This window comes from Notothenia rossii, assembly GCF_949606895.1.
Source record: "Notothenia rossii genome assembly, chromosome: 8".
Classification (NCBI taxonomy): Eukaryota; Metazoa; Chordata; class Actinopteri; order Perciformes; family Nototheniidae; genus Notothenia; species Notothenia rossii.
Genome location: NC_136906.1, coordinates 30,820,111 through 30,847,714, shown reverse-complemented (window position 1 = coordinate 30,847,714; position 27,604 = coordinate 30,820,111). Strand labels below are relative to the sequence as shown.

The window sequence follows — 27,604 nt, the reverse complement described above, 5'->3', positions numbered from 1 at the left end:
AATCCGTGTATCTACCGTCCAATTGTTTTTCTTTATTAAACACGTAAACGGAAGAGCGTCTGAGAGGCGTTTTTGCTTTTTTTTTTTTTTTTTTTTAAATCACACTTTGAATCACTACAGTATCCTGCTGAAGGACCGGTGATTATTATAAACAAGGGGAATTTAGCGATCACAACAAAAACGGCCAAGACACATATTGAGCCCAGAAAATGGATGTTATTAAGGGCTGTACATATAATAAGCCTATGTCTAAAATGGACAACATTGTTAGGAGATTTAAACTATAGGCAGCGATTCTGCACTGCGGTCAACGCTGCCGTCTCTCGTGGGTTTTTTTTTTCAAATCAGCTGCTCTTCATTATTCCTGCTATATTTGACGAGTGATACAAATATGTTTTACCACAAGTTCTTAAGAAAACTGACACTGTTGGACTCGGTTCTAGTTGGACTTCTACCAGAAATAAAATGAAGTACTTTTGCTGTGTAGCTACTTTGTGAGTAATCCTCTGTCAGAGTCCCCTCCATATAGGCTACATCAGGGGTCGGCGACCCCTGGCACGCGTGCCAGCATTGGCACGCGGCACCGTAACCAGTGGCACACTAGGAATAAGTGGAATAAGTGTACAAAATATTTAAATTGTATTTTCGGATCCTGAACGAGACCGCCGCCAGAGCGCGTCTCCCCGTTACCTGCAGAAGGAAGCCATGCACGCAACGCAGCCCCGCTCTCTTTAACTCCAGGTGACTTTCTGCCGCTTTCCACCGTGGTGCAGTGCTGATCGTTTCACCACGGAAGAATGCACTTCACTAATTGCAGTACCCATAAGGAGCTGTACAAATGCCGCAGTTTTTGCGTGGCTGTGTATTTAGTTGAAAGCCCAGTGGCGATCTGCTCATCTCTCATCGAAATAATATGCAACAAAGGGGCGTACTGGCCATCTGTGTGTTGAACTTTCCTGTCGGCTCCCAGACCGTAGTCGAGGAGGGCAGAAGCAACAAGCTTCAGGTTCAATAACCCACTTTAGCTTAAATGACTGGAGAGAGGTGAGCTCTTCTTGGGAGGCCGTTGCATTTATTTAGCTGTTCTTCTGTTTCACAAAATACATCACAGACCTCTGTTTTTCTGTTTCCTCGTTTCACTTTTGGACTGGCCATCTGGCATACCGGGCATCGTCCTGGTGGGCCGTTGACCCAATGTGGGCCGGTCCGCTATGTTTTTTTTTTCTTTTCTTTTTTTTCTCTAAATTCCCTCCAATTGGGCCGGCCAATTGGCTACAGAGGGCTAGCAGTGTGTTGCCAGCATCGACACATATTATTGGTCTATTGTTTGTCATTGTCAATCAATCATGGCCTGACAGGCTCAGAGAGCCCTGACAGTGCTGTCAATCACAACACAAACCAGGGTGGGGCGGGACCTCATGGCATGGGCGGGAGTCGCGGGACGGGCTGCTGCTGAGCTGAAAATGGATAAGCTGAAGAAACGCCCGGGTGGCGCTGAAAAACTGCGACTTAAAAAGCTGAAGTCTCTGGAGGTGGAGGCTGCTAAATATTCTAAATTGACGGACCGTGCCGGGGTCACCACCCCAGCAGGTGTTGCTGCGCCGGGAGACGAGCGAGTGGAGGCATACATGGTAAGTAAAGTTAGCCTGGGGCTGGCACTTCGGTCAAGCCAGCCGTCTTTCTGGAGGGGACTTTGAAACTCAAATTACTGAAAAAGTACAAAGTAAAAGTAGTTCATATTATTTGTACAAGTAGTCTAAGAAGTACTAAGTACAAACATGGCAGTTTCATAAACTACTTATGGAAGAAATGTTTTTTAGACCACATCAAAGTTAGACGAAAATGCTCATTCTTGTTCTCTGGAGGGGACTTTGAAACTCAAATTACTCAAAAAGTACACAGTAAAAGTAGTTCATATTATTTGTGCAAGTAGTCTAAGAAGTACTAAGTACAAACATGGCAGTTTCATAAACTACTTATAGAAGAAATGTTTTTTAGACCACATTAAAGTTGACAAAAATGCTCATTCTTGTTCTCTGGAGAGGACTTTGAAACTCAAATTACTGAAAAAGTACACAGTAAAAGTAGTTCATATTATGTTTGCAAGTAGTCTAAGAAGTACTAAGTACAAACATGGCAGACTCATAAACTACTTATGGAAGAAATGTTTTTTAGACCACATTAAAGTTGACAAAAATGCTCATTTTTGTTCTCTGGAGAGGACTTTGAAACTCAAATTACTGAAAAAGTAAACAGTAAAAGTAGTTCATATTATGTTTGCAAGTAGTCCTAGAAGTATTAAGTACAAACATGGCAGTTTCATAAACTACTTATGGAAGAAATGTTTTTTATCCCACGTCAAAGTTAGACAAAAATGCTCCTTCTTGTTCTCTGGAGGGAATTTTGCCATTCTCAAAAAGTACACAGTAAAAGTAGTTCATAGTATTTGTGCAACAAGTTTATGAAGCAATAAGTCCTACAATTATTCTCATAAATTAACCTGTTCCTCAATCGCAAATAATAGAAATGAACCACATGCCATCCTTTACTTTGAAATCCAGCTTCCCAGGGTTGTTTTTATTGCATTACCGTAAACCTGTAACTAATTGCGCACTCGAAATACAGGGGCGGCTGGTTTGACCACGCAAAAGTGAAAGACGGCTTGCTTGACCGCAGTGGGCTGGCTAGGCTAAATTTTTTGAGATTATGTCCAAAAAAAAAGTAGAAAACGTTTTTACATTGAATGTGATGTGACCTAATTAACTGCATAGTCCTACTTGTGACAACATATTAGCCCAGAGTTGAAGGGCTGTGAATGTTGGTAGTTGTGGTTGATTTTGTTTAAATATGCCGAATTGTGATATTATGGGTTATTATTGTTCAGATGATTTTGCTAGGCTAGCTAAGAGCTGCTAACGTCAGCGGTCTCTTGTTGCCATAGCAACAGTAAACGTTCACATGGACCAACGAGCTGTAAGTAGAGATGCAGAATCAAGCTGTATTGTAAATACAGATGAGATACTTTGAATTTTAACACAAAATCTAAGTAAACCTACAGTATAGGAAATAATTAGTTTAATTTGCAATATTTGCCATTGAATTTATTGTAATCTTTCAATTAATTTATTGTTTACTGAGGTGATAACTGTTTCATAATTTGTGTGTAACTTTAATTTCTGTGTAAATGTGTTACTTTTACTGTAGTTTTCAAATGGCTGTGTAAAGTGCTTTCTTGAGCATTTTCAGGTATTGTCACAAAGATCTGACTTTTTTGCATTGGAAAACACTAGTAAGTGTCATAATGAAAACATGGAAAAGCCACTAGTGTTGTTACGCTCGCCAACGTTTCGTTCAATATGAACTAATCTTTTATCTTGTACATTATTCTGTGGTTTTGAGTTATTTCCCCATCCAATGATAAATGCTTTCCCTATGTCCAGCCCAGACAAGTTCAGGGCAAGTCCAGCTGGTCAGTTCAGGGAGAGAGCCAGACCAATTCAGGCAGCCCAAAGACTGCACCACCTGAGAGGGAAAAGGCTGTAGAGAGTGAGGGGGTATGTCAGCCCAAAGACAGGATCACCTGAGAGGGAAAAGGCTGTAGAGAGTGAGGAATGTGTCAGCCCAAAGACAGGATCACTTGAGAGGCAAACAGCTGTAGAGAGTGAGGAGTGCGTCAGCCCAAAGACAGGATCACCTGAGAGGGAAACAGCTGTTGAGAGCTATGAGTGTGCCAGTCAAATAAGTGATTTTTTTTCAAAACCTGATCAGAAAAATCTCCAGTCATTTTTAAATTACCATCCTCAGCAAAAAAGTAGCAATCCAGTGTTGCAGAAAGTGTTCTGTAGCAGAGACGGCACCAGTAGAAGGTGGCTGACGTACTGTCCAGAGCGTCACATGCTGTATGGTTTCATCCGCATGGCATTCGGTAAGAGAACTGATAGCAGTCTGTTCATCAGTGGAATGTCAGATTGGAGGCATATACACCAGCGCACAGAGGAGCATGAGAGAAGCAGTGCACACAGAAACTGTGCTGAAGCTTACCTCTTGAAATCCGCCAGTGCTGATATCAGCAGTGTGTTTGGTGGCAGTCAGATGTCGGCGCACAGAGAGCAGGTCAGAAAGAGACGGCAGGTTTTGGAGCACATCATAGATGTCATCAAGGTTCCTGGGAAGAGGGGGCTTGCATACAGGATGTCAGAAAATGAGGCAGCATATACTCTGGAAGACCACAGAGTTGATCATGGTAATTTCTTGGAACTCATACTTCTACTGGGGAAGTATTATTTCTGTTTAAAAGAGCACCTGGACAGCTTTATTGAGAACAGCAAAAAGTTGCATTTGTCTGGTGGCACGAGAGGCAGAGGCTCCCTAACTTTACTCTCCAAAACCACAGTCAACTCAGTGATAGATGCAATTCACCATCTGATTCAAGAAAACATCTTCAGTGATATCAAGAAAGCAGGAATGTTTTCAGTGCAGCTGGACACAACACAGGACATCACCTCTCAGGATCAATGCTCTACAATTATGAGGTATGTTACTGATGTTGTTCATGAGAGGCTTGTTGCAGTGCTGAAGTGCAGTTCATCCACTGGACAGGCCTTTGTCAACATGCTGTCAGAAGTTCTGGACAAAATGGGCCTCAGCAAGACCATGTGCATCGTAAATGCGACTGATGGGGCATCAAACATGCAAGGCCAATACAAAGGATTCTCCTCACTGTTGTCTGCACAATCTCCAAACCAGGTGCATGTATGGTGCTACGCACATGTACTAAATCTGGTGCTTGCAAACACAACCCAGATTGTTATTGAGAGTGGGTCCCTGTTTGCGCTCCTCAATGGCATTGCGGTATTCATCAAAGAGTCATATAAAAGGATGAATGTGTGGGAAGAGTCAGGCCGAAACAAGAGACGTAGACGCCTTGCTTCTATTGACGAGACACGCTGGTGGGCCAAGAATGAGGCCCTGAAGAAGGTGTTTGGCTCCTTTGGAAAACCGGAAGATGGTCTGTACGTTGATGTGCTGTTTACATTATCAGCTATACAGAAACAGGCAACAGTGAAACCATGTATCTGTGTCATGGCCAGAGGATATGCAGTCATTGCTCAAGTATGAGACGATTTTGACGGCTCAAATCTTCCTCCGCATATTTGAACATACCTCTCCATTGTCTAAATACCTTCAGAGCGCAGGATTGGACATCCTCTCTGCTCAAAGAATGGTAGCATCGACACAGGATACGCTGAAAAGCTTGGGAAGAGATTTTGAATCTGTAAAAAAAGCAGCAGACACATTTGTCAACTGGACAAACACAGAAATCCAAGAGAGAGATGACACGGACATTGAAGTGGAGGCCACACTGCCACAAAAGAGGAGGAGGATGAAGAAAGTCTTGCCTGGAGAGATGGCTCAGGATGAGACCCTGGATGATGCAGAAAAATCCTATGGGGTAAATGAGCTTAACCGGATCATGGACACAGCAATTGAAGCCATTCATAGGCGCTTTTTAACACACGGCAATCTATATGCTGACTTGGCATGTCTGGATCCCAGAAACTTCCCTCAGCACCAGTGCTCTTCCCCAGTCTGCCGTTCAAGACTTAAGCAAGTGCTTGCAAGGATTTGACAGCAGGGCAACCAAGGAAAATATGCAGGCCGAGTTGAAAAGCTTTGCACTCCAGTGGAACAGGCTGAAGGCATCCCCATTGGCAGAGTACAAAGCAAGAACAGTATAAGATGGATCAGGTGGTGAGGAGGACAACACAGAAGAGGTTGAGATAACTCCCATAAACTGTTGCTCCTGCAAAGAATGCCCTCTGTGCTGCTACCAGACACTTCGCCGTTTCAACATGCTAACAGATGCATACCCTGTCCTAGGCCTTGCTTATAAATACCTGCTTACATTATCCCTCACACAGGTGGCTTGTGAGCGCACATTTTCAATTTTGAAGTTTATTAAAAACAGACTCAGAAGCACCCTCTCATCTGATAAATTGGAGGCATTTATGTTGATGGCCACAGAGAAAGACATCCTCATGGCCTTGGACTCTGACTCTGTGATAGACAGACTTCCAGAGAAGAGTGAGCTGCTTGAAAAGCTGCTCCACTGATAAGGCGAGAAATATTTAATATTATTGTTATTATCACACATTATGGATGTAGTAATTCATTATTTGTCATTTTAATGATGCTTTTCAGAAGTTTTATTGTGCTTATGTGTTGATCCTTAATGGTGTGATCATGTACACTAAATTATCAATTATTCTCCATTACAGGTTGTTCTGATATATTTGAGGAGTTGTTCTCCCTCTGTTCTATATGTGGACTTGTTTTGTCACTGTTAGAATTTGGTAAGTTTATCATGTATTTTTTAATGTTGTATAAATTCATACTTCATAATTTAAAAAAAGTTCCGGTACAGCAGAATTTTTTTTCACAAAACCAAACATATATATATATATCTTTTTTATTATTATTAAACTGTGAATAATGTATTCACTCAAATAAATACAAAATATAATAAAATAAACATTAACGTGCAGCATTTCGATGAACTGAAATAATCTGTATTTGAACTTTACTGTACTAGTACTCACAAAACATAAACTATTAGTTTTGGGTTTTTAATTATTATTAAACTGTGAATATTCACTCAAATAAATACAACATATAATAAAATAAACATTAAGGTGCAGCATTTCGATGAACTGAAATAATCTGTATTGCCAGTTTGACATTATGACTTGCTTGTCATTGTATTTTCATGTATTTTCATGTTTTTTTTAAAGAACAATTAACTTGTCCACATTGCTTGCCGAAAGGGTAGATCTGCTGGCACTAACAATGTCTCCCGCTTTGGAGAACACCCTCTCGCTAGGGACAGAGGTAGCAGATACAGACAGGTAGCGCTTTGCTAACATGGCAATATAAGGATATTTGGCGTTTGTAATAGCTTTGGCTCGGTCTGAACTTTCTTTGAGTGGTGGAGGCTTAAATGCTAGTGGGAGTTCGGTTTGCACTTCAGTCTTTTTTCTTTTGGTACCAGTGATATTCACGTTCGGGTGATGCCTTTTCAAATGAGTGTGCAAGTTTGATGTATTGCCAGCCGCGTAACCAATTTTAGTTGAACAATGCCGACAAACAGCCTTGGTTCGGTCCACCTGTCTTTGTCCGTCATCCTTGTACGTAACTGCGAAACCAAAATGTTCCCAAACCGGAGACTTCAATGATGCTGGAGGATTTTCGAGCTCAACTGTAGCTGCGTTCGCCATTTCGCTTGTTCCTCAAATTAATGACTAAATTTGAACGCATCCCTCTGACCAGCTCTCATAGTATGCCTCTCGTCCAATGAAATGACTTGCTCGTTCTATGACACACGTGTACCGAACCGAAGGGCCCGTACCGAATAATTTCGGTACGTGTACCGTTACACCCCTAGATTTGTGATGATGAGAGACTTAATAATGTTTCCATGTCTCTTTTAGGTTTTAGCCTAAGGAGTTGTTTTCCCTCTGTCCCCTTTTGAGGACCTGCTTTGTCTCCTCCATCATTCACTGGGCCACTTTTGGGTTCCTGAGCTTATTTCATGTGGTGAGAGGAATGCAATATGTGTATGTTTAAAGGTTTATGTGAAGAAACATACTATATGTGTGATAAAATGACAATTGGTAATTCATAAATGTCTCTTTATATTCTCTGCTACCATTATCTCCTGTCAAACAGGTTTTCCTGACCTGCTAGAAGTTCTTCTATGATGCTTGAGTCATCCATCATATCTGAGAGCTTCGTCTTGACTTTGTGAGTTTATTATGCAACTTGTTTTGTCTCAGATTGAAACAAAAGGTTTGATTATGATTATTTCCTTGCTGAATATTTTCATATTGATGGTTTTAATTTCAAACATCTGCATATCTTTTAAGTTCAATTAACAGTTATGCAGGTAGGCCTTATGGCTCTTTTGAGACTTAAGTCATCCTTCATGACAGATACATTTGTTCACTAAGTGTCACTACGTCACAAAAAGGCTACATGGCTACATATACTTGTCAGTACACAGATACTGAGTACAAGTTCTGTTTCCTGTTTCTTGCAGGTCACGAATTTGGTGAGGAGTGGAGCTGGCTGGCTGCGGACGAGGAAGTAGAGCAATACATACTTGTGCACATACACGTATATGAGAATGCATATCTATTCAGACCTGTAACCCATGTCTTAGACTTTTCACACAGCTATATATATATATATATATTTTTCCAATTCTCGATTTATGGTTTCATAATGACTGAGTCACTGTTGAGTGAGTGAGTTTCAGCTCTAATGCTGCTACTGTATGTAATATGTTTCTATTTAGATTATTTGTCAGGATATCTTTTTGTTATTATTGTCCGAGTCTGGTTTTAACTAATACTGGGCTTACACCAAAAGATTTTCACAGACTAAAAACTGAAAGGGTAGCATAAGGGTTCTTCCCGTTAGTCTCGTCCCACCCCTAGTCATGACATAACTTCTGTTGTGATTTGACACTATAATGAATAAAGGTTGATTGATTGATTGATTGATTGATTGATTGCTATAGCTGTCAATTTTAGTCCTTGAGTTCATAGTTAAGTGCTTTATTTGTTAACTGCTATCAAGGAATATGACTCTTCTTTGTAGTATGCATGAGAGAAGATGCCGCGAGATTAGTGTACTTCTATGTAGTGTCCGCTGATAATGTAGTGGGCTGGTCTGGACAGAAAATGCCAGGGCTGAATTTTTGTCCCAGTCCACCCCTGCATACACACGTTCTCTCACTGTCGCTCTACCATCCACAAACACACATGCACAAGCCACACCCCCCTCTCTCTCTCTCTCTCTCTTAAAGGGACAGCGATCTCATCTCACTCTGCATGACCCTAATATCATAACATGTGTGCTCTGGAGAATCACAGAATGGACGATCGTCCTTATTATGCCGTTCAAACCAATTATTTAAATGTGATTGTTAAATTCGACATCATGTAAGTTGCGCTGACAGGTCCACACACTGCTTCCCCGAGCGTCAAGCTCCTCAACCCCCCCCCTCGTTGACAATTCTCGATCGTTGGCACGCTGATAACAATTTTTTGGGCACTTCATATCAAAAAGCTTGCCGATCCCTGGGCTACATAATGCATGTTTTTCTGCTATCTTTGATGAGTGATAAAAATATAATTTTACCATTAGTTCTTAAGGAAATTGATACTGTTTGACTTTGTATTAGCCTACTACTTACAATACATTGAAGTACTTTTACTGTGTATTTTTTGAGAAATACTCTGTCAAAGTCCCCTGCTGAGAACAAAATCAAGCCACTTCTGCTAAGTTTGATGAGGGAATTATTTTTTATTGCCATTAGTTCTTTGTGAGATTGATCCTGTTGGACTCAGTACGAGTGAAACTACCCCCACAAGTACTATGAAGTACTTACTGTGTACTTTTCCAACCATCCTCTGTCAATGTCCCCTCCTGAGAACAAGAATGCATGTTTCTCTGCTATTTTGAATAAGCGTTAAAAAACCTTTCTTCATGAGACTGATATTGTTGGACAGAGTATTTTAAGAGGACGGTAGTCTGCACAATGACACACTCTGTCACTCTTGTTGGCCTCTTGATGATGCTGCTGTCTCTTAATATGATTATTTCTCAGCCGCTAGTTCGTCACAGATTCTTCAGTCTCATCAGCCTCATCCTTCCATCAGTCCCAGTCAACGCATCAGCCTAGAACACACTTCCAGTGTCTGACTCCATATGATATTGTCCTAATGCTGTAAGGGTGATGCCCCATGATCACACAGTGCCAAGGACCTCATATTATGTATGTCATTAATGTTACATCACCCATTATAACAATTTGCTTTCCTTTTTCTCTTCTCTTAACTGAATAGCCCTGTCTTTAAGTATAATACAATGTAAAGTCCTTTTCCTGCACCATTTGAAGGCTTCAAAACAGGCATTTTTACTGTATGTGTTTGGAGAAATGACACAATCAATGGCCCAGAATTGTACTTTATAAACTATGAATCTTGTGATGCTTGAAGAAATTCACACTGGCTAAGCCGGACAGGTTATACTGTATATGCCTTTTTTGGAGCCCTTTTTGCAATATTTATTAAAATGTCACTAGTTATTTAAACAAACCATTATCTGAGGATAATACAAGCAACCATACAATGCCCTTTATCTAGAGAGCCATTGAAGTCCATCAATAATTTATCCTTCCACACATCTTTTCAACTGCTGTAATTTAGGGCACTGTCTGTGCAGAAGATTTAAAATATTCTTCATTTGCAGTATTTTGTTTTAAAAGTGTTCAGAAAGACTGCATCAATTATATGCTAAATATATATATATACAGTATAATATCAATATTTGTATTAACTAACCAAAGTCAATTTAAATAGCGGGCAAAAATAGGTTAATTGCCATGCATGTGGTGTTTGATATAGTTTACGTTCAATTTCAACTATTTTAGGCAGCAAAACGTAGATTGACTAAACCTTTTTTAATAATTTACTATAAATTAGAAAGGTTTTTGTGAGAAATCATTTCAAAAGTAAACTTATTTTCATTTATATTTAAATTTGAAATATTTGCCCACAACATTATTAATGTATACATTTTAATCAATTTTTTAAAATTATGAATCCATTTATTTTATTGTATTTCCTTGAGGCTGGGAAGATATCCAGCATGTAGTTCAACATGCAAATGTTCTAATGCAAGTAAGTATAACATGGAAAAGGAAATAAAATACGTTTCATAGGAGGATGTGGATTTATTTTCTCTCACCTTGTAATTACACAATCAAACAATCTATAATTTAGCTCTGGCTTTCATTCACAAAAAAACATTTTTAGAAGCTCTATTGACTGACATGCAATGACTGGGACTGATGGAAGAATCTGTGAGGAATGAACTAGGAGCAGATTAATAATCATATATTAAAAGACAGCAGCATCATAAGAGGCCAACAAGAGTGTGTCAGTGTGCAGTCTACCATGCTCTTAAAATAATCTGTCCAACAATATTAGTCTCTTGAAGAAAGGTTTTTTAACGCTTATTCAAAATAGCAGAGAAACATGCATTCTTGTTTTCAGGAGGGGACATTGACAGAGGAGTACTGGGAAAATAGTAGGTACTTCATAGTACTTGTGGGGGTAGTTTCACTCGTACTGAGTCCAACAGGATCGATCTCACGAAGAACTAATGGCAACAAAAAAGAATTCCCTAATCAAACTGAGCAGAAGTGACTTGATTTTGTTCTCAGCAGGGGACTTTGAGAAAAATACACAGTAAAAGTACTTCAATGTATTGTAGTAATAGGCTAACTAATACAAAGTCAAACAGTATCAATTTCATTAAGAACTAATGGTAAAATTATATTTTTATCATTCATCAAATATAGCAGAAAAACATGCATTATGTACTAAGGAGGGGACTTTGACGGAGGATTACTCACAAAGTACACAGCAAAAGTACTTCATTTTAATTCTTGTAGAAGTCAAACTAGAACCGAGTCCAACAGTGTCAGTTTTCTTAAGAACTTGTGGTAAAACATATTTGTATCACTTGTCAAATATAGCAGGAATGAAGAGCAGCTGATTTGAAAAAACAAACTGGAGAGGCGGCTGAGTGACCGCAGTGCAGAACCGCTGTATATTTTAAATCTCCTAACAATGTTGTCCATTTTAGACAGAGGCTTATTATATTTACAGCCCTTAATAACATCCATTTTTCTGGGCTCAATATGTGTCTTAGCCGTTTTTCGTTGTGATCGCTAAATTCCCCTTGTTTATAATAATCACCGTTCCTTCAGAAGGATACTGTAGTGATTCAAAGTGTGATTTTAGTAAACGAGTGCTTTTGTTTTGAAATCACTTCCGTGAGTTTCGCCCCGCCCCTCGCTCCAAGGACCATTTGACCATTTAGTAAGGTGAAAAGTAAAAAGCAAAAACGCCTCTCAGACGCTCTTCCGTTTACGTGTTTAATAAAGAAAAACAATTGGACGGTAGATACACGGATTCAGAAGCAGCTGCCCCACTAAACCATAAATCCCTGAATAATGGAAATGATGGAAAACGACAAAAACATTTCTGTTCCTGTCCAGCAGGGGTCGCTGGTGGACACATCACCTCGTCTGAACTCTACACACGAGCAGAGGCATCAGCCAATGGGAGATGAGCAGCTGCAGTCCCGGCGCCTGCGCACTGCAGGTATGATCATTTTGTTGCGATATCTTCTGCTGGGTTTTAGGGTTTCAGTGAGAGTCCCCCCGCGGCCCGGCCTGATGGAAAACCCCAGAGATCTGGTGAGTTCTCCGGTTTGTCTGTCCGGCGGGAACCCGCATTCAAGTCCTTTGTTGTGGCTGTACCAGCGGCGTTGAAGGATTCTTCAGAGACCGCTCAGAGTCAGTGCCAAACTCCTTTGAGAAAACCTCTACTTTTAAGTTTTAGTGCTATGTCACAATAAAATATCCTTCATTAACATAATATCCAAATTTGTATTTAGCAGGTCAATATCGGCAATCATTCGGCACACAGAATACGTCCAGGTACTATTTAATTCGTTCATAAACAGAGCTTTTTTGTAATTGCTTCGCCTGGTCTCAACACCTCTATCCACTGAACTCCACTGCAAAATCAAGCGAAATCAGGACTCCTTTCTGGTTGACAATGGGCACACATTTCACTGACCAGAACTTTAAATTGGTCACTAAAACGGACAAGACGCCGTTAAATTATGCATGCATTTATTTTACCAAGCAGTTTGTAAATCAGTTAAATGTCCCTTTATTATCGTAAAGCTGTTTTCACAGTACAGTCTCATAACGCTCAACACTGAGCACAGTGAAGAGCAGTGATAGGCAATGTGAATACATTGAAAATAAGATGCAATTTCCATAACACGCTGTTGTGCTAGGTGTATTCAGTGTATGCCGAATAAAAGGTGGGCTTTAGCCGAATCGTATACTACCCGACCTTTATTATAACGTATATTCCTTTCTTCTCGAATCAAATGAATATACAATGGTCTGAATTTTGGAGGTCATATCGTGTCTCATCTAGTCAAGTTGCCTGTTCTTTTCTCTGTGCACCGCACTGCAGTGGTGCTGGCAGCAGAACTATATGTGTGTGGGGAAAATCAAATAATTCATAGACCCTAAATTAGTATATTGACAATAGAACTGCAATAATTAGTTGACACTAATCTGCAGAAGAATCAATAATGGCAATAATTATTGGCTGCAGCTAGGCTTGGGACAATATGAAAATATCATGGCATGATTACCCTGGATAATATCTTGGAACTGACTCAATATATTATCCCGGCAATCATCAAAATCAAAACTCTCAAAATGGTACTACTACTTCTATGGTACTATACAATGACTTGTGTATTTCTGCATCATCCTGCACAATACTAAAAAAACTGGCAAGAATTTATCCACTGATCCCTCTGTTTCTTTAATATTTCCTACAAATACACTAATCCTTCAGATCCTTAATTGCAGTATAAGTACTAATACCACACTATAAACATGTCTTCACTACAAGTTAAACTCCTGCAATGAATTTACCTTACTAGTCATAGCAAAACTCAAAGAATCAAACATAAAAGTATGAATAATGCAAAAAACATAGCTCTGTGAATTTAATATATTAAATTATATTTTTTATGAATATAATTGTTTTGTATTACTAATAGATTAATGTCTAAACATTTTGTATAGACTGTTTGTCTCAATTATTAATTTGTATTTAATTTATTTGAATTTTATTCTTTGTTTTATTGTTTGAATTCACATTTCTCAGTGGTTTTTAATTGTTGGTTGCAGACCTTTATTATTATTATTTTTGTTTTGTATTTGTATTTTTCCCAGTTACTCATGGACCATACACCAACCATATTTGTACATGTTAAACGTACATCTGTCCCCTAATCAACCATAGCATTTCAAGATGATTACATATGACATATATTTCACAATATTTATTTAAACACTGATAATATAATCCATCCATCCATCCATCCATCTTCTCCCGCTTATCCGTGGTCGGGTCGCGGAGGTAGCAGTTCCAGCAGAGAGCCCCAAACTTTCTTTTCCCTGGCCACATCAACCAGCTCTGACTGGGGGATCCCAAGGCGCTCCCAGGCCAGAGAAGAGATACAATCCCTCCATCTGGTTCTAGGTCTACCCCTTGGTCTCTTCCCAGCTGGACGTGCCTGGAACACCTCCCTAGGGAGGCGCCCAGGTGGCATCCTAACTAGGTGCCCGAACCACCTCAACTGGCTCCTTTCGACGCGAAGGAGGAGCGGTTCAACTCCGAGTCCCTCCCGGATGACCGAACTTCTCACCTTATCCCTAAGGGAGACACCAGCCACCCTGCGGAGAAAACCCATCTCGGCCGCTTGTACCCGCGATCTCGTTCTTTCGGTCATGACCCATCCTTCATGACCATAGGTGAGGGTAGGAACGAAAATGGCCCGGTAGACAGAGAGCTTTGCCTTCTGGCTCAGCTCCCTTTTCGTCACAACGGTGCGGTAAAGAGACTGCAGTACCGCTCCCGCTGCTCCGATTCTCCGACCCATCTCACGCTCCATTGTTCCCTCACTCGAGAACAAGACCCCGAGATACTTGAACTCCTTCACTTGGGGTAATAGTGATAGTATAATATGATTCATATTATAGGGTTCATATTTGTATTTAGTTCCTCTACTGTGACATGTCTCCATGTTCAAAAAGCTCTTTATTTTTCTCATACTGCCTGTGCTGCAGCACCTCTTTTCACCCTCTGTCTGAAACCAGAGCTCATTCTGCTCTGATTGGTTAGCTGGCCGGCTCTGTTGTGATTGGTCCAATCACTTACAATGTGTTGAAGCGCTAGCCAATAGAAGCGGCAGTGTTACATAGTGAGATCACTATGGTAAGGAATTGAACATATGAGTCCAATGGAAGCGCTTCAGGGGGGGGAAGTGTTTCAGGGGGGGAAGTGTGTCATCTAGAACAGGGGTTCCCAACCTTTTTTCCCAAGAGCCCCCCCAAATGACTCCTGTTGGAAGTTGGGGGGGGGGGGAACAGCGGTAATTAAAGTTTAAAAGTCTAAAAAATGCTACAACTACTGTCACAAACTGGATGAATGTGAAGTATTTTGTTAAAGGAGGATGAAAGCGTAATTAAGGAGCACTATTGGAGTGACTCTGATGGTTATTGGACTCAGGATTAATTCATTTGGATGCCCGCTGTATGAAGAAATTAAAGGATGGCGCAAGTGGAAACAATTCACAAAGGGATTAAACTGTTTAAAACACATGCTCAAAGTAAACTGGATTTTGCCGATGTGTTTATGTGGATTAAAAAATCGTAAATAATCTACAAAATGAAGGAGACCAATCTGATCGGAGCAACTGACAAATAATCCAAATGAAATCGGCATGGACAATGACTATGTTTTAAAAATGCACTTATCCAGAAAAGCCTGGTTTGGACACTTTAAGGGCAGAAGAAACATTTCTATTAAAGAAAAAATTATACATTTATATCTTTTTATGCCTTTAATAGCTACTAACTTGAATTTTTATAAAAAATTAATCAATCAATTATGTTTTATATTTTATTGTAATGTAACTACAAGGCTTTTAGTGACAATCATGTATTGCCTTATATGTAAAAAAAAAGTCTTATGATATCAAGGGGGGGACCACTGGTCTACAAGATAATTATGTTCAACCTATGCAAAGCCATAAGTTCCATTTGTGAGCAACACATGCCTCCAAACTATTTTTGTCTGACGGTAGCTGCTCCTCCCCAGGCGGAGCGTCCCTGCAGGAAACGGCGCGACTCGTTCGGGATGCTGGACGGTTTCGAGGAGGACCGGAGCAGCTGCAGCACTGAGTCCAGCGGGGGGAGCGGCGCCTCCAGCCCCGAGGACAGTGACGAGGAGGAGCTGGGGGGAGGAGGGGGGGCTCACTACAACCCCTCCTCCTCCTCCCTGACTCTCATTAAGACCAACGGACAGGTGTACACATATCCCGACGGAAAGGCCGGCATGGGTCAGTCTGATGCATCCCCCTCCTCGTCCCAAAACTGTGATAAACAGACAGCAAGTCAAATAATTGGAGATGTTGGTTCTCTATTAATAGACTATTTAGATCTGTATTAGCTGTCATTTAAAGGCCGTTTGGCATCTAGACTTTAGCAAAAATTGAAATAGATACATATGAAGAGATGTAAAAATTACGCCACTAAACATACATGAATACAAAGTATGATCACTGTTGTAGTGTGCCAAACACAGCAATAATCAATTTCTATACCATTTAGATGATTAACATAGACACACCAATCTGTATTTTGGTAATCGTGTGAGTTTGACCGTGGGATAATTTCATTCGGCTGAATTTCATTAAACGTATCAAAATGATGCAGAAATAACTCCAGCATAATGGTGATTTGTCAAAATGAAAAATGTTGGTTTTTAGTTGATCAGGTCTCTGCTAAAATTTCAGCTAATCCATCTTCTAAATGAGGCATTAATACTTACGCACAGATAGCAACGTACTGTGCATTTCAGGTGTTTATTTTTGATGATATTATCCCATATACGCAAGAAAAACCTTTTCAGACACTTCTGAAGTCAGAACGTCAGGAGAATCTCAACGGAGACAAGCTTTGCCCGCATTTCCTCCAATCATTCTCTGGAATTTAAATGTTTCCTTTTTTTTCTTCTCACTTCTTTGCATAGACTTGGTATACTTTCGTGGGGTTTTGTTTAATTGCACCATAGCATTGTCTTCTAATCTTATTACATTTGGAGCTTCATTCTTTAACTGATTATTTGTCATCCCAGGAACATGTCTATTTTTCATAACAAAGTGACTGAAGTTATATTCGTATGTCTGATTCTCAGCGACCTGTGAGATGTGTGGCATGGTGGGGGTCAGAGATGCTTTCTACAGTAAAACAAAACGTTTCTGCAGCGTCTCCTGCTCCAGGAGTTACTCGTCCAACTCCAAGAAGGCCAGCATCCTCGCCAGACTGCAGGTAAAAAAACACAGCAACTCTTTAACCTGCTGCTGTTTCAGGAGTTCATATTACTGGAAATATTTCTGTTATTACGCTTCCAGCTTTTCTAACTATTGTCGTCTGCATAAAGAGAGATATCGCATTGTAGTACGAAATAGTATCTGCATAAAGATAGATATTGGAGAGCACCTAGCATAACCTGTTTCTGTGTCTCTGTTTCTCTTTGTCTTAAAGGGGAAGCCGCCCACTAAGAAGGCCAAGGTTCTGCAGAAACAGCCTCTGATGACAAAACTAGCTGCGTACGCTCAGCATCAGGCCAACCAGCATGGCGGCGTCAAGAAAAGCAGTGAGTCCTCATCAGAGGTTGCGCTAGACTTTGACGGACAGGATCGTAACATTTCCGTCAAAATCCAGTATTACCCGTCGGCCTTTACACAACTCTGACAATGGGGGGGGGGGAGAGAAAGAGCACGCACGCTCATGAACTGTCAACGGGGGGGGCGCACGCTCGTAAACTGTTAGCGCCGTGTTATGCATGCCCATTGCACCTCGCAGGAGCGCGCGCACAGCGCAAAGCCAACATTCAATGATTTGTACGGCAAAGTTAGGTTTGGAAACGGTATCATTTCCTTTTTGGAGGACATGCATAACACGCCATTACACCGGAGCCTCACTGCGGGGAAACTTTGGCGCTGTCCCGAGTTTGCTCTAATCTATCAAAATGACGGAATGCTTTCAGATTTTTCCGTAATGGTTCAAAAACATCCGTCATAGACGTAAAATATTCGGTTAACCTTTGGTCCTCACACTGACTAACTCACTAATCAACCTATGAATGGCTTCAAATCCTGGTGGTACACTCCATTAAAACTGACTGTATTTTGGAGAAGTACTATGAATGACTCAGATGTATAGGACAACATTTTAATCATAGTGAGCATGTATGTTACTGTTTTAACTGTTGGCACCTAAATATAGAACAACACATCCTTATGACACGTTGTCGTTGGATGTTAGAAGTTGTCAAACTTTCAAAAGTATTTATTCTTCTTCTGGTGTATTTAAGCCATATGTTCTTTGTGTGTTTACTGCAGTAACTGTGGAGGTGTTCGACTGGGGTCGTTACCTAGAAGACGTTGAAGCCACGGGAGCGCCAGTCGACTGCTTTAAACACGTGGGTCCACACACACACAGCACATGAACACACACCTTACCTTCTGGAGCTCTCACTTGTTTTCTCTGCGAACATTTTTGATGTCAAAATATGATGTTGTTGTTGTTGTTTAGGTCCCTATGGGGAGGTCATGGGGCGACATCAGTGAAGGCGTTCGGGTGGAGGTCACTAACACGGACAGCGGTCTGCCCATGAAGGTCTACTGGATCGCTGGCATCATCAAACTAGCTGGTACAATGTTTTAAATATTCAATCCAAAATGTAATCTATTTTCAAATATCTTACCATAAATAGCCAAACCAGAAAGATTCCACAACTAACATTTAGGCTTCTCCGCTATGTCTACGTTGTCTTATTCCATGGTTGTTTTTTCAAAAGTGAAATTCATCATAGATTGAGCTTTAATATAGTGGAGCAGAATATGTTATCACCCTTCCAACGCTTCGAAAAGTCGCATCCGGTTAAATGTTTTAATTTATAATCATACATTTAATTATTAAGTCATCTGTCATTCTTTCCATCTTAGTTTTATTAGGGTTAGGGTTATGCAAATTATCTTCTTGGATCAATTGTTCCAATTATTTCTGTTATTGTGTCACTTTGGCTTGTTTTATATGTGCTTTTATATAGCCAAGATAAAGCTCCCTTAATTGGTGTAGAATTAGTTTGGAATTACTACTCACTTTCATCATCTTAAAAGCACGGTTTATGCTAAATGTCGACTGAAATCGAAATGTTATAAACATGATTTACTGTATTAAGCCTTCTTTACTTTATTTATGTCTCTATTCAATTTAAATAATCTGATTTGATCGATTGTCCAAATAATTCCGTTAGTTCACTACTCATTTTTTCAAATTAGTAGTTGTCAAAGAGAAAGATTATTATAGTGGTGCACAATAAGTTGGAGTTTTCACACAATCCATTTTAAAGTGCTTCACAGTCACACAATGTTTAAACAAATGTTTACATGTTGACTTTAAACAAGATTGAGGAGGAACAATGCGGATTCCGTCCTGGTCGTGGAACGACGGATCAGCTTTTTGCTCTCGCAAGGATCCTGGAGTGGGCCTGGGAGTACGCTTATCCGGTCTACATGTGTTTTGTAGACTTGGAGAAGGCGTATGACCGGGTTCCCAGATAGTTACTGTGGGAGGTGCTGCAGGAGTAAGGGGTGAGGGGGTTTCTACTCAGGGCCATCCAATCTCTGTACTCCCAAAGTGAGAGCTGTGTCCGGCAGTAAGTCGGACCCCTTTCCGGTGAGGGTTGGCCTCCGCCAGGGCTGCGCTTTGTCACCAATCCTGTTTGTAATATAAATGGATCGTATTTCGAGGCGTAGTCGTGGGGGAGGGGTTCTGCAGTTCGGTGGACTAAGGATTGCACCACTGCTTTTTGCAGATGGCTTCATCGGTCTGCGACCTTCAGCACTCACTGGATCGGTTCGCAACAGAGTGTGAAGCGGCTGTGATGAGGATCAGCACCTCCAAATCTGAGGCCATGGTTCTCAGCAGGAAATCGATGGACTGTCCACTCCAAGTAGGGAATGAGTCCTTACCCCAAGTGAAGGAGTTCAAGCATCTCAGAGTCTTGTTCTCGAGTGAGGGAACAATGGAGCATGAGATGGGCCGGAGAATCGGAGCAGCGGGAGCGGTACTGCAGTCGCTTTACCGCACCGTTTTGACGAAAAGAGAGCTGAGCCAGAAGGCAAAGCTCTCTGTCTTCCGGGCGTTCCTACCCTCACCTATGGTCATGAAGGATGGGTCATGACCGAAAGAACAAGATCGCGGATACAAGCGGCCGAGATGGGTTTTCTCCGCAGGGTGGCTGGTGTCTCCCTTAGGGATAAGGTGAGAAGTTCAGTCTCTCTCTGAGTTGAACTGCTCCTCCTTCGCGAGCCAGTTGAGGTGGTTCGGGCGCCTAGTTAGGATGCCACCTGGGTGCCTCCCTAGGGAGGTGTTCCAGGCACGTCCAGCTGGGAAGAGACCAAGGCGTAGACAGGACCAGGTGGAGGGATTACATCTCTTCGCTGGCCTGGGAGCGCCTTGGGATCCCCCAGTCAGAGCTGGTTGATGTGGCCAGGGAAAGGAACGTTTGGGGCTCTCTGCTGGAACTGCTACCTCCGAGACCCGACCACGGATAAGCGGGAGAAGATGGATGGATGGACTTTAAACAACTTTTTATAAAAATGCTTTTCTGAATTTAATTGTAGTTTTCTCACTGTCTGTCTTTCTGCATTTCTGTATTCATTCGTCCCTATCACTTTATTTTCTGTCACCGTGTGATGTAATGACCGAGATACATTTGAATGATCTTTTGTTGTACGCTTATCCAAAATAATGCTTAGCACCTAAACAGTTAATTATATACAGTTCTTCTCATTTCTAATGTCTCCTGACATGTTGTGTGTGTGCAGGTTTTAAGGCGTTGTTGCGGTACGAGGGCTTCGACGGCGACTCCACCCGAGACTTCTGGCTGAACCTGTGTGTGCCGGACATCCATCCGGTGGGCTGGTGTGCTGCTGGGGGGAAACCCCTGGTGCCCCCTCAGAGTAAGACTAACAACTTCCTGTCTTGTGGAGTAGATATAACTCCTGCAAAAGTGATTTCTGAATTCTCCAGAGAAAGAGCCAGAGTTACACATGCTTTAGTAACAATGTGTTTTACTCTAGATCAGGGGTTTCCAAACTACGGCCCGGGGGCCAAATGTGGCACACGGACCATTTTGAATCGGCCCTCAGCAAATTAAAAATATATAATTAAACTTATGCTTGTCTTTTACTTCTTAACCTGTTCAACCTGTTTCTTTTCACAAAACTGTGTCTTATTTTAGACAGTATCTGCCAGTACCCGCATGAGCAGGCATAAGCTCCGCCCCCTCTCTTTTTTTTTTAAATAGAGGGATATGAGGCATGGCTAGAATGGGTGATCTGTTTGGTATTTTGAGCAAAACACTTCGTAGACATGTTTTTTATATATTTTTATTAGGGCCGGGACTCGATTAAAAAAAATAATCTAATTAATTAGAGGCTTTGTAATTAATTAACCGAAATTAATCGCATTTTTAATCACATATAAATATTTGACCTGAGAACAGTGCAAGCAATTTTTTTCACATGGATTTTAGTATACCATTGAATAATGACTGAATACATAAGCTTAAGCAACAAAGCATTGTTTATTTTTTTCAAGGTGGTACTTAACCAAGACCAACAGAAAAGTGCAATTTTTGCCATAAAGTGTAGCAATAGCATATTTAGGAATATAGTACATTTCAGAGATTCAGGTAGCCTATAGGTAGGTAGACCTTCTGTAAACTATAACACTTTGTTTTTTAAGTAAAACACAATACTTTCAAGTACATTCAGAACATTGGAAACCCTGACTAATAGAAAACATCTCTCTGTTGCTGCAGAGGCCATTGTTGATTTACCAACAGTTGATTTAAAAAATCTAATCAATTTCAGTCCAATTCTCTCAATAACCTTGGCCAAAACAATAAACAGTTCAACATAAAGTGCCAGTTGCACCAACAACGTAATAAATAGTTCAACATAAAGTGTACCATTTAAAATAAAATAAAAAAGTGCCAGTGATTGACCTCAATCCCTCCTATTCTTCCAATATCCTGATAAAATCTCTCTGTTGCATAGGCCACTGTTTGATCAACGCGTATTGGATGTGGGTCCTTGTACTCCGAGTCGGGCTAACGTCCACGCTAGCTTCCACGCTAGCTGCTATATGTTTTGCATTGATGTGATACTTGAGGCTTGATGTGCTGCGGTGATATGCGAATTCCTTTTTGCATAATTTGCAAACAACCATGCTCTTATTGACGCTTCCATCCGTCCGTTTTTTAAAACAAAATGTCCCATCCACGGGGCCAACCAAAGCGGTCTCATCAGCTTCTTCGTTCATGTTTGACTATTGTTCACTGTGGTTTGTTGTTGTCTGAAGTCATGAACGTTAGTTGGTGCTCCAGTATAATCGGTACCCCTGAAACTCATCCAGTGAGAAACGTTCCGCGGTGCAAAAATAAGTTTGATTAAAATGCGTTAATTTTTGTGTAATTAATTCATCTTAATTAACGCGTTAAAGTCCCGGCCCTAATTTGTATATATCTGAGTCCTATGCTATTGACTAAAAATTGCATGATAGGTGACCTTTAAAGCTGAAAACATTTTCTAACAAATCTAAGTTGATAAGAAAAAAGAACATTTTGAAATTTTGAATTACATTTCACTTACATAACACAGCAAATCTGAAGTTATGAAATGTTATGCTTGTATGAGTAAATATCCTCAGTTAGCTAGCATAATGATTTATCTTTATGAGCTTTATAAATAGTAGAAACAGAAATACATCTAAATATTAATTTATTATGTTTTTGATGATGTGTGTATGTAGCTATCTTGCACAGGATCACCAACTGGAAGACCTTCCTCATCAAAAGACTGACGGGGTCCAAAACGCTGCCACAGGACTTTCCTTCCAAGGTCACACACACACACACACACACACACACACACACACACACACACACACACACACACACACACACACACACACACACACACACACACACACACACACACACACACACACACACACACACACACACACACACACACCACACCACACACGGTGTCACAAGTGTCCTTACTCTGAAATGCATTTATATATATATATATGAATATTTCCCCTTTTAATGTGTCAGTGTTTATTTGTTACCAATTTAAAATCAATGTTTCCGGATGAAATACATATTTTGGAACATTTAGTGTTAGATTGGATTAGTTTATAAATTATTAGTTTTAGGTGTGATTTTGAACCCTCTCCAATACAAGATGTGTTAATCATATTTAATGTACCTTTTACATTCTGGGCCCATACTTTCCAGCTTATCTGGGTGTCCCATTTCCCATGTCACCGCCATGTCGTATGATTGTACTTGTATTTGTGAATAAATAAATGATGAAGATATGAGCTACTACAAGATAAATAGTGGACATACTATGTAAAATAAGCTTGAATAGTAGTAATGCTGCTTTTAAGTGCACTTGAACTCCATGTTTATTTTTTATATTGAAAAAAAAGTGCACTGTGGGACAATGCTGACAATAAGTAGGTTAAATAGATGTTGGTTTCACTTCAGTAATGTGGCGTCCAATTTGTTGCTCCTATCAGATGCAAAGAAACATATTATAGGCAAGACAAGGCAAGTTTATTTATATAGCACCTTTCAACACAAGGCAATTCAAAGTGCTTTACAAAAAATGAAAGACATTAAGAAAATGGCTTTTAAAATCAGTCATTAAAAAGAAAAGATAATAAAATAAACATTAAAAGGAAAAATACATGGATAAAAGTTACAGTGCAGTCTAAGATATGAATAGTTCAATTAAAAGCAGCGACAAAAAGAAAAGTCTTCAGCCTGGATTTAAAAGTATTAAAAGTTGCAGCGGACCTGAAGGTTTCTGGGAGTTTGTTCCAGATATTTGGAGCATAATAACTGAACGCTGCTTTACCATGTTTAGTTCTGACTCTGGGGACAGAAAGCTGACCAGTCCCTGAAGACCTGAGAGATCTGGATGGTTCATAATTTAGCAGGAGGTCAGAAATGTATTTTGGGCCTAAACCATTCAAAGCTTTATAAACCAGCAGCAGTATTTTTTAAATCTATTCTTTGACATACAGGAAGCCAGTGTAAAGACTTCAGAACAGGAGTGATGTGATCCACTTTCTTAGTGTTAGTGAGGACTCGAGCAGCGGCGTTCTGAATTAGCTGCAGCTTTCTAATAGATTTTTTAGTGAGACCTGTGAAGACACCATTACAGTAGTCCAGTCTACTGAAGATAAAAGCATGGACAAGTTTTTCCAAATCCTGCTGTGACATCAGTCTTTTAATCCTAGATATGTTCTTTAGGTGATAGTAGGCTGATTTAGTAACTGTTTTGATGTGACTGTTGAAACTCAGGTCAGAGTCCATGACTACACCTAGATTTCTGGCTTTATCTGTTGTTTTGAACATTGCAGACTGAAGCTCAGCGCTAACTTTTAAATGTTCTGCCTCGGCTCCAAAAACCATTACCTCAGTTTTATCTTTGTTTAATTGGAGAAAGTTCTGACACATCCAGTCATTGATTTGTTCAATGCACTTACTCAGTGTTTGAATTGGAGCATAGTCTCCTGGTGAAATTGTTACGTAAATTTGTGTGTCATCCGCATAGCTATGATAACTTATTTTGTTGTTTTTCATTATCTGAGCCACTGGTAGCATGTAGATGTTAAAGAGAAGAGGCCCCAAGATGGAGCCTTGAGGTACCCCACATGTCATATTTGTCAACTCAGATGTGTATTTACCTATAGAAACAAAGTTGTTTCTGTCCTTTAAGTAGGATTCAAACCAATTTAGAACTGTTGCCGAAACTCCCACCCGGTTTTCCAGTCGGTCTAGTAATATCTTGTGGTCAACAGTGTCAAACGCAGCACTGAGATCTAATAATACTAACACTGAAATTCTGCCACTGTCTGTGTTTAAGTGGATGTCATTGAATACCTTTACAAAAGCAGTCTCAGTGCTGTGGTTTGGACGAAAGCCTGACTGGAACACATCGAAACAGTTATTTAAATGCAAGAAATTACTCAACTGTTGAAAAACAACTTTTTCAATGATTTTACCTATAAATGGCAGGTTTGATATGGGCCTTTAATTGTTCATTACTGAAGCGTCTAGATTATTCTAAGACTATTCTATTTTAAGAGCGGTTTAATGACTGAAGTTTTCAGGGCCTATGGAAAAATACCTGAGTGAAGAGATTTGTTTACTATATGAAGTAGATCAGAGGCCATGCAACGAAAAACCATAAATTATAACGTCAAATAAGATTAGATGTATTTTAATCGTCCCAAATTGGCATTCATTTTCTTCTTCTTTGTTACAGCAGCAGGGGCTAAACAATGCATTGAACTTGAGTTAAAGCTTGAGCTTTAAATAAAATAAAAAGTTAATGAAATTATTGACCATGGAGAAACCCACCTCTGTGCAGCTCTTTTCAAAATGTCCTTGCTTTGAAATCCTCCTCAGGTGCAGGAGAGTCTGCAGGTTCCCTTTATGAAGCAGATGAGGGTGGAGGTGGTGGATAAAACTCACCTGTGTCGAACTCGTGTGGCTCTGGTGGAACAGGTGGGACAATATTCACACATGAAATAAATGAACAATTTAATTTTTAATGCGTATTCCTGTTTAATCGTGCAGTGCCTGTTGGGAATATGCTGGTGCTTCAATGCAAGTCTCTGCATGCTTATACTGTAAGAATGCTACAGCCTGCTTATCTTAAGTGCAAAAGCTTTCATTAGGACTTTATGGTAAATGACGAAAACTGTTTCCACATCGTCTGGTAAGATACCTTCATTTGTGTGTTTAAAGAAGAGAATGAACAGTGAAGAAATGGAAACGATAACATGGAAATAAATGTACCAAAAACAAACAATATATCTCTGAGTGATGTGTGAGCGTGTCGGCCAGGCGCTAAAACCAAAGAACAGAAAAGAGCTTAAGAAAGGTGGAAAGAAGGCTCTTTTAGTAAATATTACTTAATAATATACTGTAAGAGTAGCAGAGTAGTAGCAGAGTAGTCTTTTTTTAGTATCATAATGTAAAGGATCATCTTTAAATGTATCTGGGTAAGCTTTATGGATCAAGTCTAGTTTTTTTGTCCAAAATGTTCCTATTTTCTTGAGGTTTTTCTCTGGGTTTCTTTTCAAAATAAAAGGCTGATGAAGCTTATTATACTTGTGCAGAATAAGTTTGGAGGTTTTCAAAACGTAATCATCTTTAAAGCCGTCTACAGTCCCATCCTGGTCATATTTTCCATATATGTCGCCTTAAAATAATTTTTTAAAAGCTGTATTGCGGTATTAAGTCTCCTTTATTTCTGTCACAGTGAAAGTTAATCATGTGGTGCAGGATTATTGATTTCTTTGCTCCTTCATTTTGAATATCTTTTCAAATGTATACATGTATTTTACGAGTTACTTTACAAAGGAGATGTTTGCAAAAACCTTACAAGATGTAATCACACATGAGGTGTTGTTCTAAATTAACCCTAAATCTAGCCAAAAGTTGAAAGGCTTAGTCGTTAAAAAGTTCTTATTTGGCGTTTTAGAAACATTTAACTAATATCTCTAATGATTTTGAGCTTTTTGAGTAAAAAATCAATAATCGGGGTCCACACATGGAGACGTCTTTGTATAGTATGATTGACGATGATTATGTGTGTGTGTTGCTACAGGTGATCGGAGGTCGCCTCCGTCTGGTGTACGAGGAGTGTGACGACGGCTCTGACGACTTCTGGTGTCACATGTACAGTCCTCTGATCCACAGCATTGGCTGGTCGCGCTCCATCGGACACAGATTCAAACGATCCGGTGGGTTCCAACTCATTTAATGATATAAATAAAGGACTGCATGACGGCATCACAAAGAACTTCACAATAAGGAAATACACACACAGAATGAATATAAAAACAGGGAGAAAACTCAATAATAAATCAATAAAATATAAATAAAAAATGTGTGTTAAAAATAATCATAGATCAGACTCACTGATGTGTGCAGATGTCACCAGACTGCATTTAGGAAATGTTCAATTTAAGCAGGCAGACTGAAGATGAAACTATTTTTTCCAGATGTGTCGAAGAAGCTGAATGTTCAGTTGGACGCTCCTGGACAGGTCTTTGCTAAGGTAACGTTATGAATCCATGATTTAGGATATATTTCACTGTGTGTGTGGAGTTAGTAGTTGTTCTGACATTCTACTAAATGTGTGCCGTGTGCAGTCCAACGGACAAAATGCTTGGAAAAATAATAATAATAATAATATGAGTTTGATGAGTGTGTAATGTATCTGCAGGTGAAGGAGGTGGATCAAAGCGGCTTCTGGTTTGAAGACACGATGAAACTAGAAGCCATCGACCCTCTGAACCTGTCCGCCATCTGCGTGGCCACAGTGAGGAAGGTCGGGAGAAGCTAATGTCCCTGAAAAATCACCTGATTAATCACCTGAATAAACCCTGATAGTTAATCATCTGATTGAATCCACTTGATTAACAGATACAACTAAATCACCTGATTAATCACCTAAAATATTAAGATGAATACAACAAACACTAGATGAATCATCTGATATGAAATAACCTGATTAATCACCTGATAGTAAGCCTGTCCTCTTCCTCAGGTGCTGGCAGACGGGTATCTGATGATCGGGATCGACGGCTCCGAGGCGGCTGACGGGTCGGACTGGTTCTGTTATCACTCCATGTCTCCATCCATCTTCCCTGCTGGGTTCTGTGAGATCAACAACATCGAGCTGACGCCCCCCAGAG

At 40.1% G+C, this 27,604-nt stretch overlaps 1 protein-coding gene and 1 long non-coding RNA gene across 3 annotated transcripts in view; both read left to right on the top strand.

Annotated features, from left to right (window-relative positions):
* The first annotated feature begins 1,475 nt into the window (after window positions 1–1,475).
* On the top strand, window positions 1,476–8,496 carry LOC307015194. The gene is made up of 4 exons (XR_013801435.1): window positions 1,476–1,631; window positions 7,488–7,593; window positions 7,726–7,800; window positions 8,096–8,496. It is a non-coding gene; the product is annotated as an uncharacterized lncRNA (long non-coding RNA).
* Window positions 8,497–12,133: 3,637 nt separating this feature from the next.
* LOC307015192 (MBT domain-containing protein 1-like) overlaps window positions 12,134–27,604 on the top strand; it is a 33,576-nt gene continuing 18,105 nt past the window's right edge. Inside the window, exons 1-13 of one of the 2 annotated variants that reach the window (XM_079643668.1) lie at window positions 12,134–12,236; window positions 15,834–16,074; window positions 16,932–17,065; window positions 17,282–17,393; window positions 18,142–18,221; window positions 18,335–18,452; window positions 20,635–20,769; window positions 22,625–22,713; window positions 25,305–25,403; window positions 26,512–26,647; window positions 26,909–26,964; window positions 27,133–27,237; window positions 27,457–27,604. In XM_079643668.1, the coding sequence (XP_079499794.1) occupies window positions 12,201–12,236; window positions 15,834–16,074; window positions 16,932–17,065; window positions 17,282–17,393; window positions 18,142–18,221; window positions 18,335–18,452; window positions 20,635–20,769; window positions 22,625–22,713; window positions 25,305–25,403; window positions 26,512–26,647; window positions 26,909–26,964; window positions 27,133–27,237; window positions 27,457–27,604 (1,489 nt within the window). In that variant the 5' untranslated portion in view covers window positions 12,134–12,200. Of the gene's footprint in view, window positions 12,332–15,833; window positions 16,075–16,931; window positions 17,066–17,281; window positions 17,394–18,141; window positions 18,222–18,334; window positions 18,453–20,634; window positions 20,770–22,624; window positions 22,714–25,304; window positions 25,404–26,511; window positions 26,648–26,908; window positions 26,965–27,132; window positions 27,238–27,456 lie in introns of both variants that reach the window. The other variant, XM_079643667.1, reaches the window with a different exon arrangement.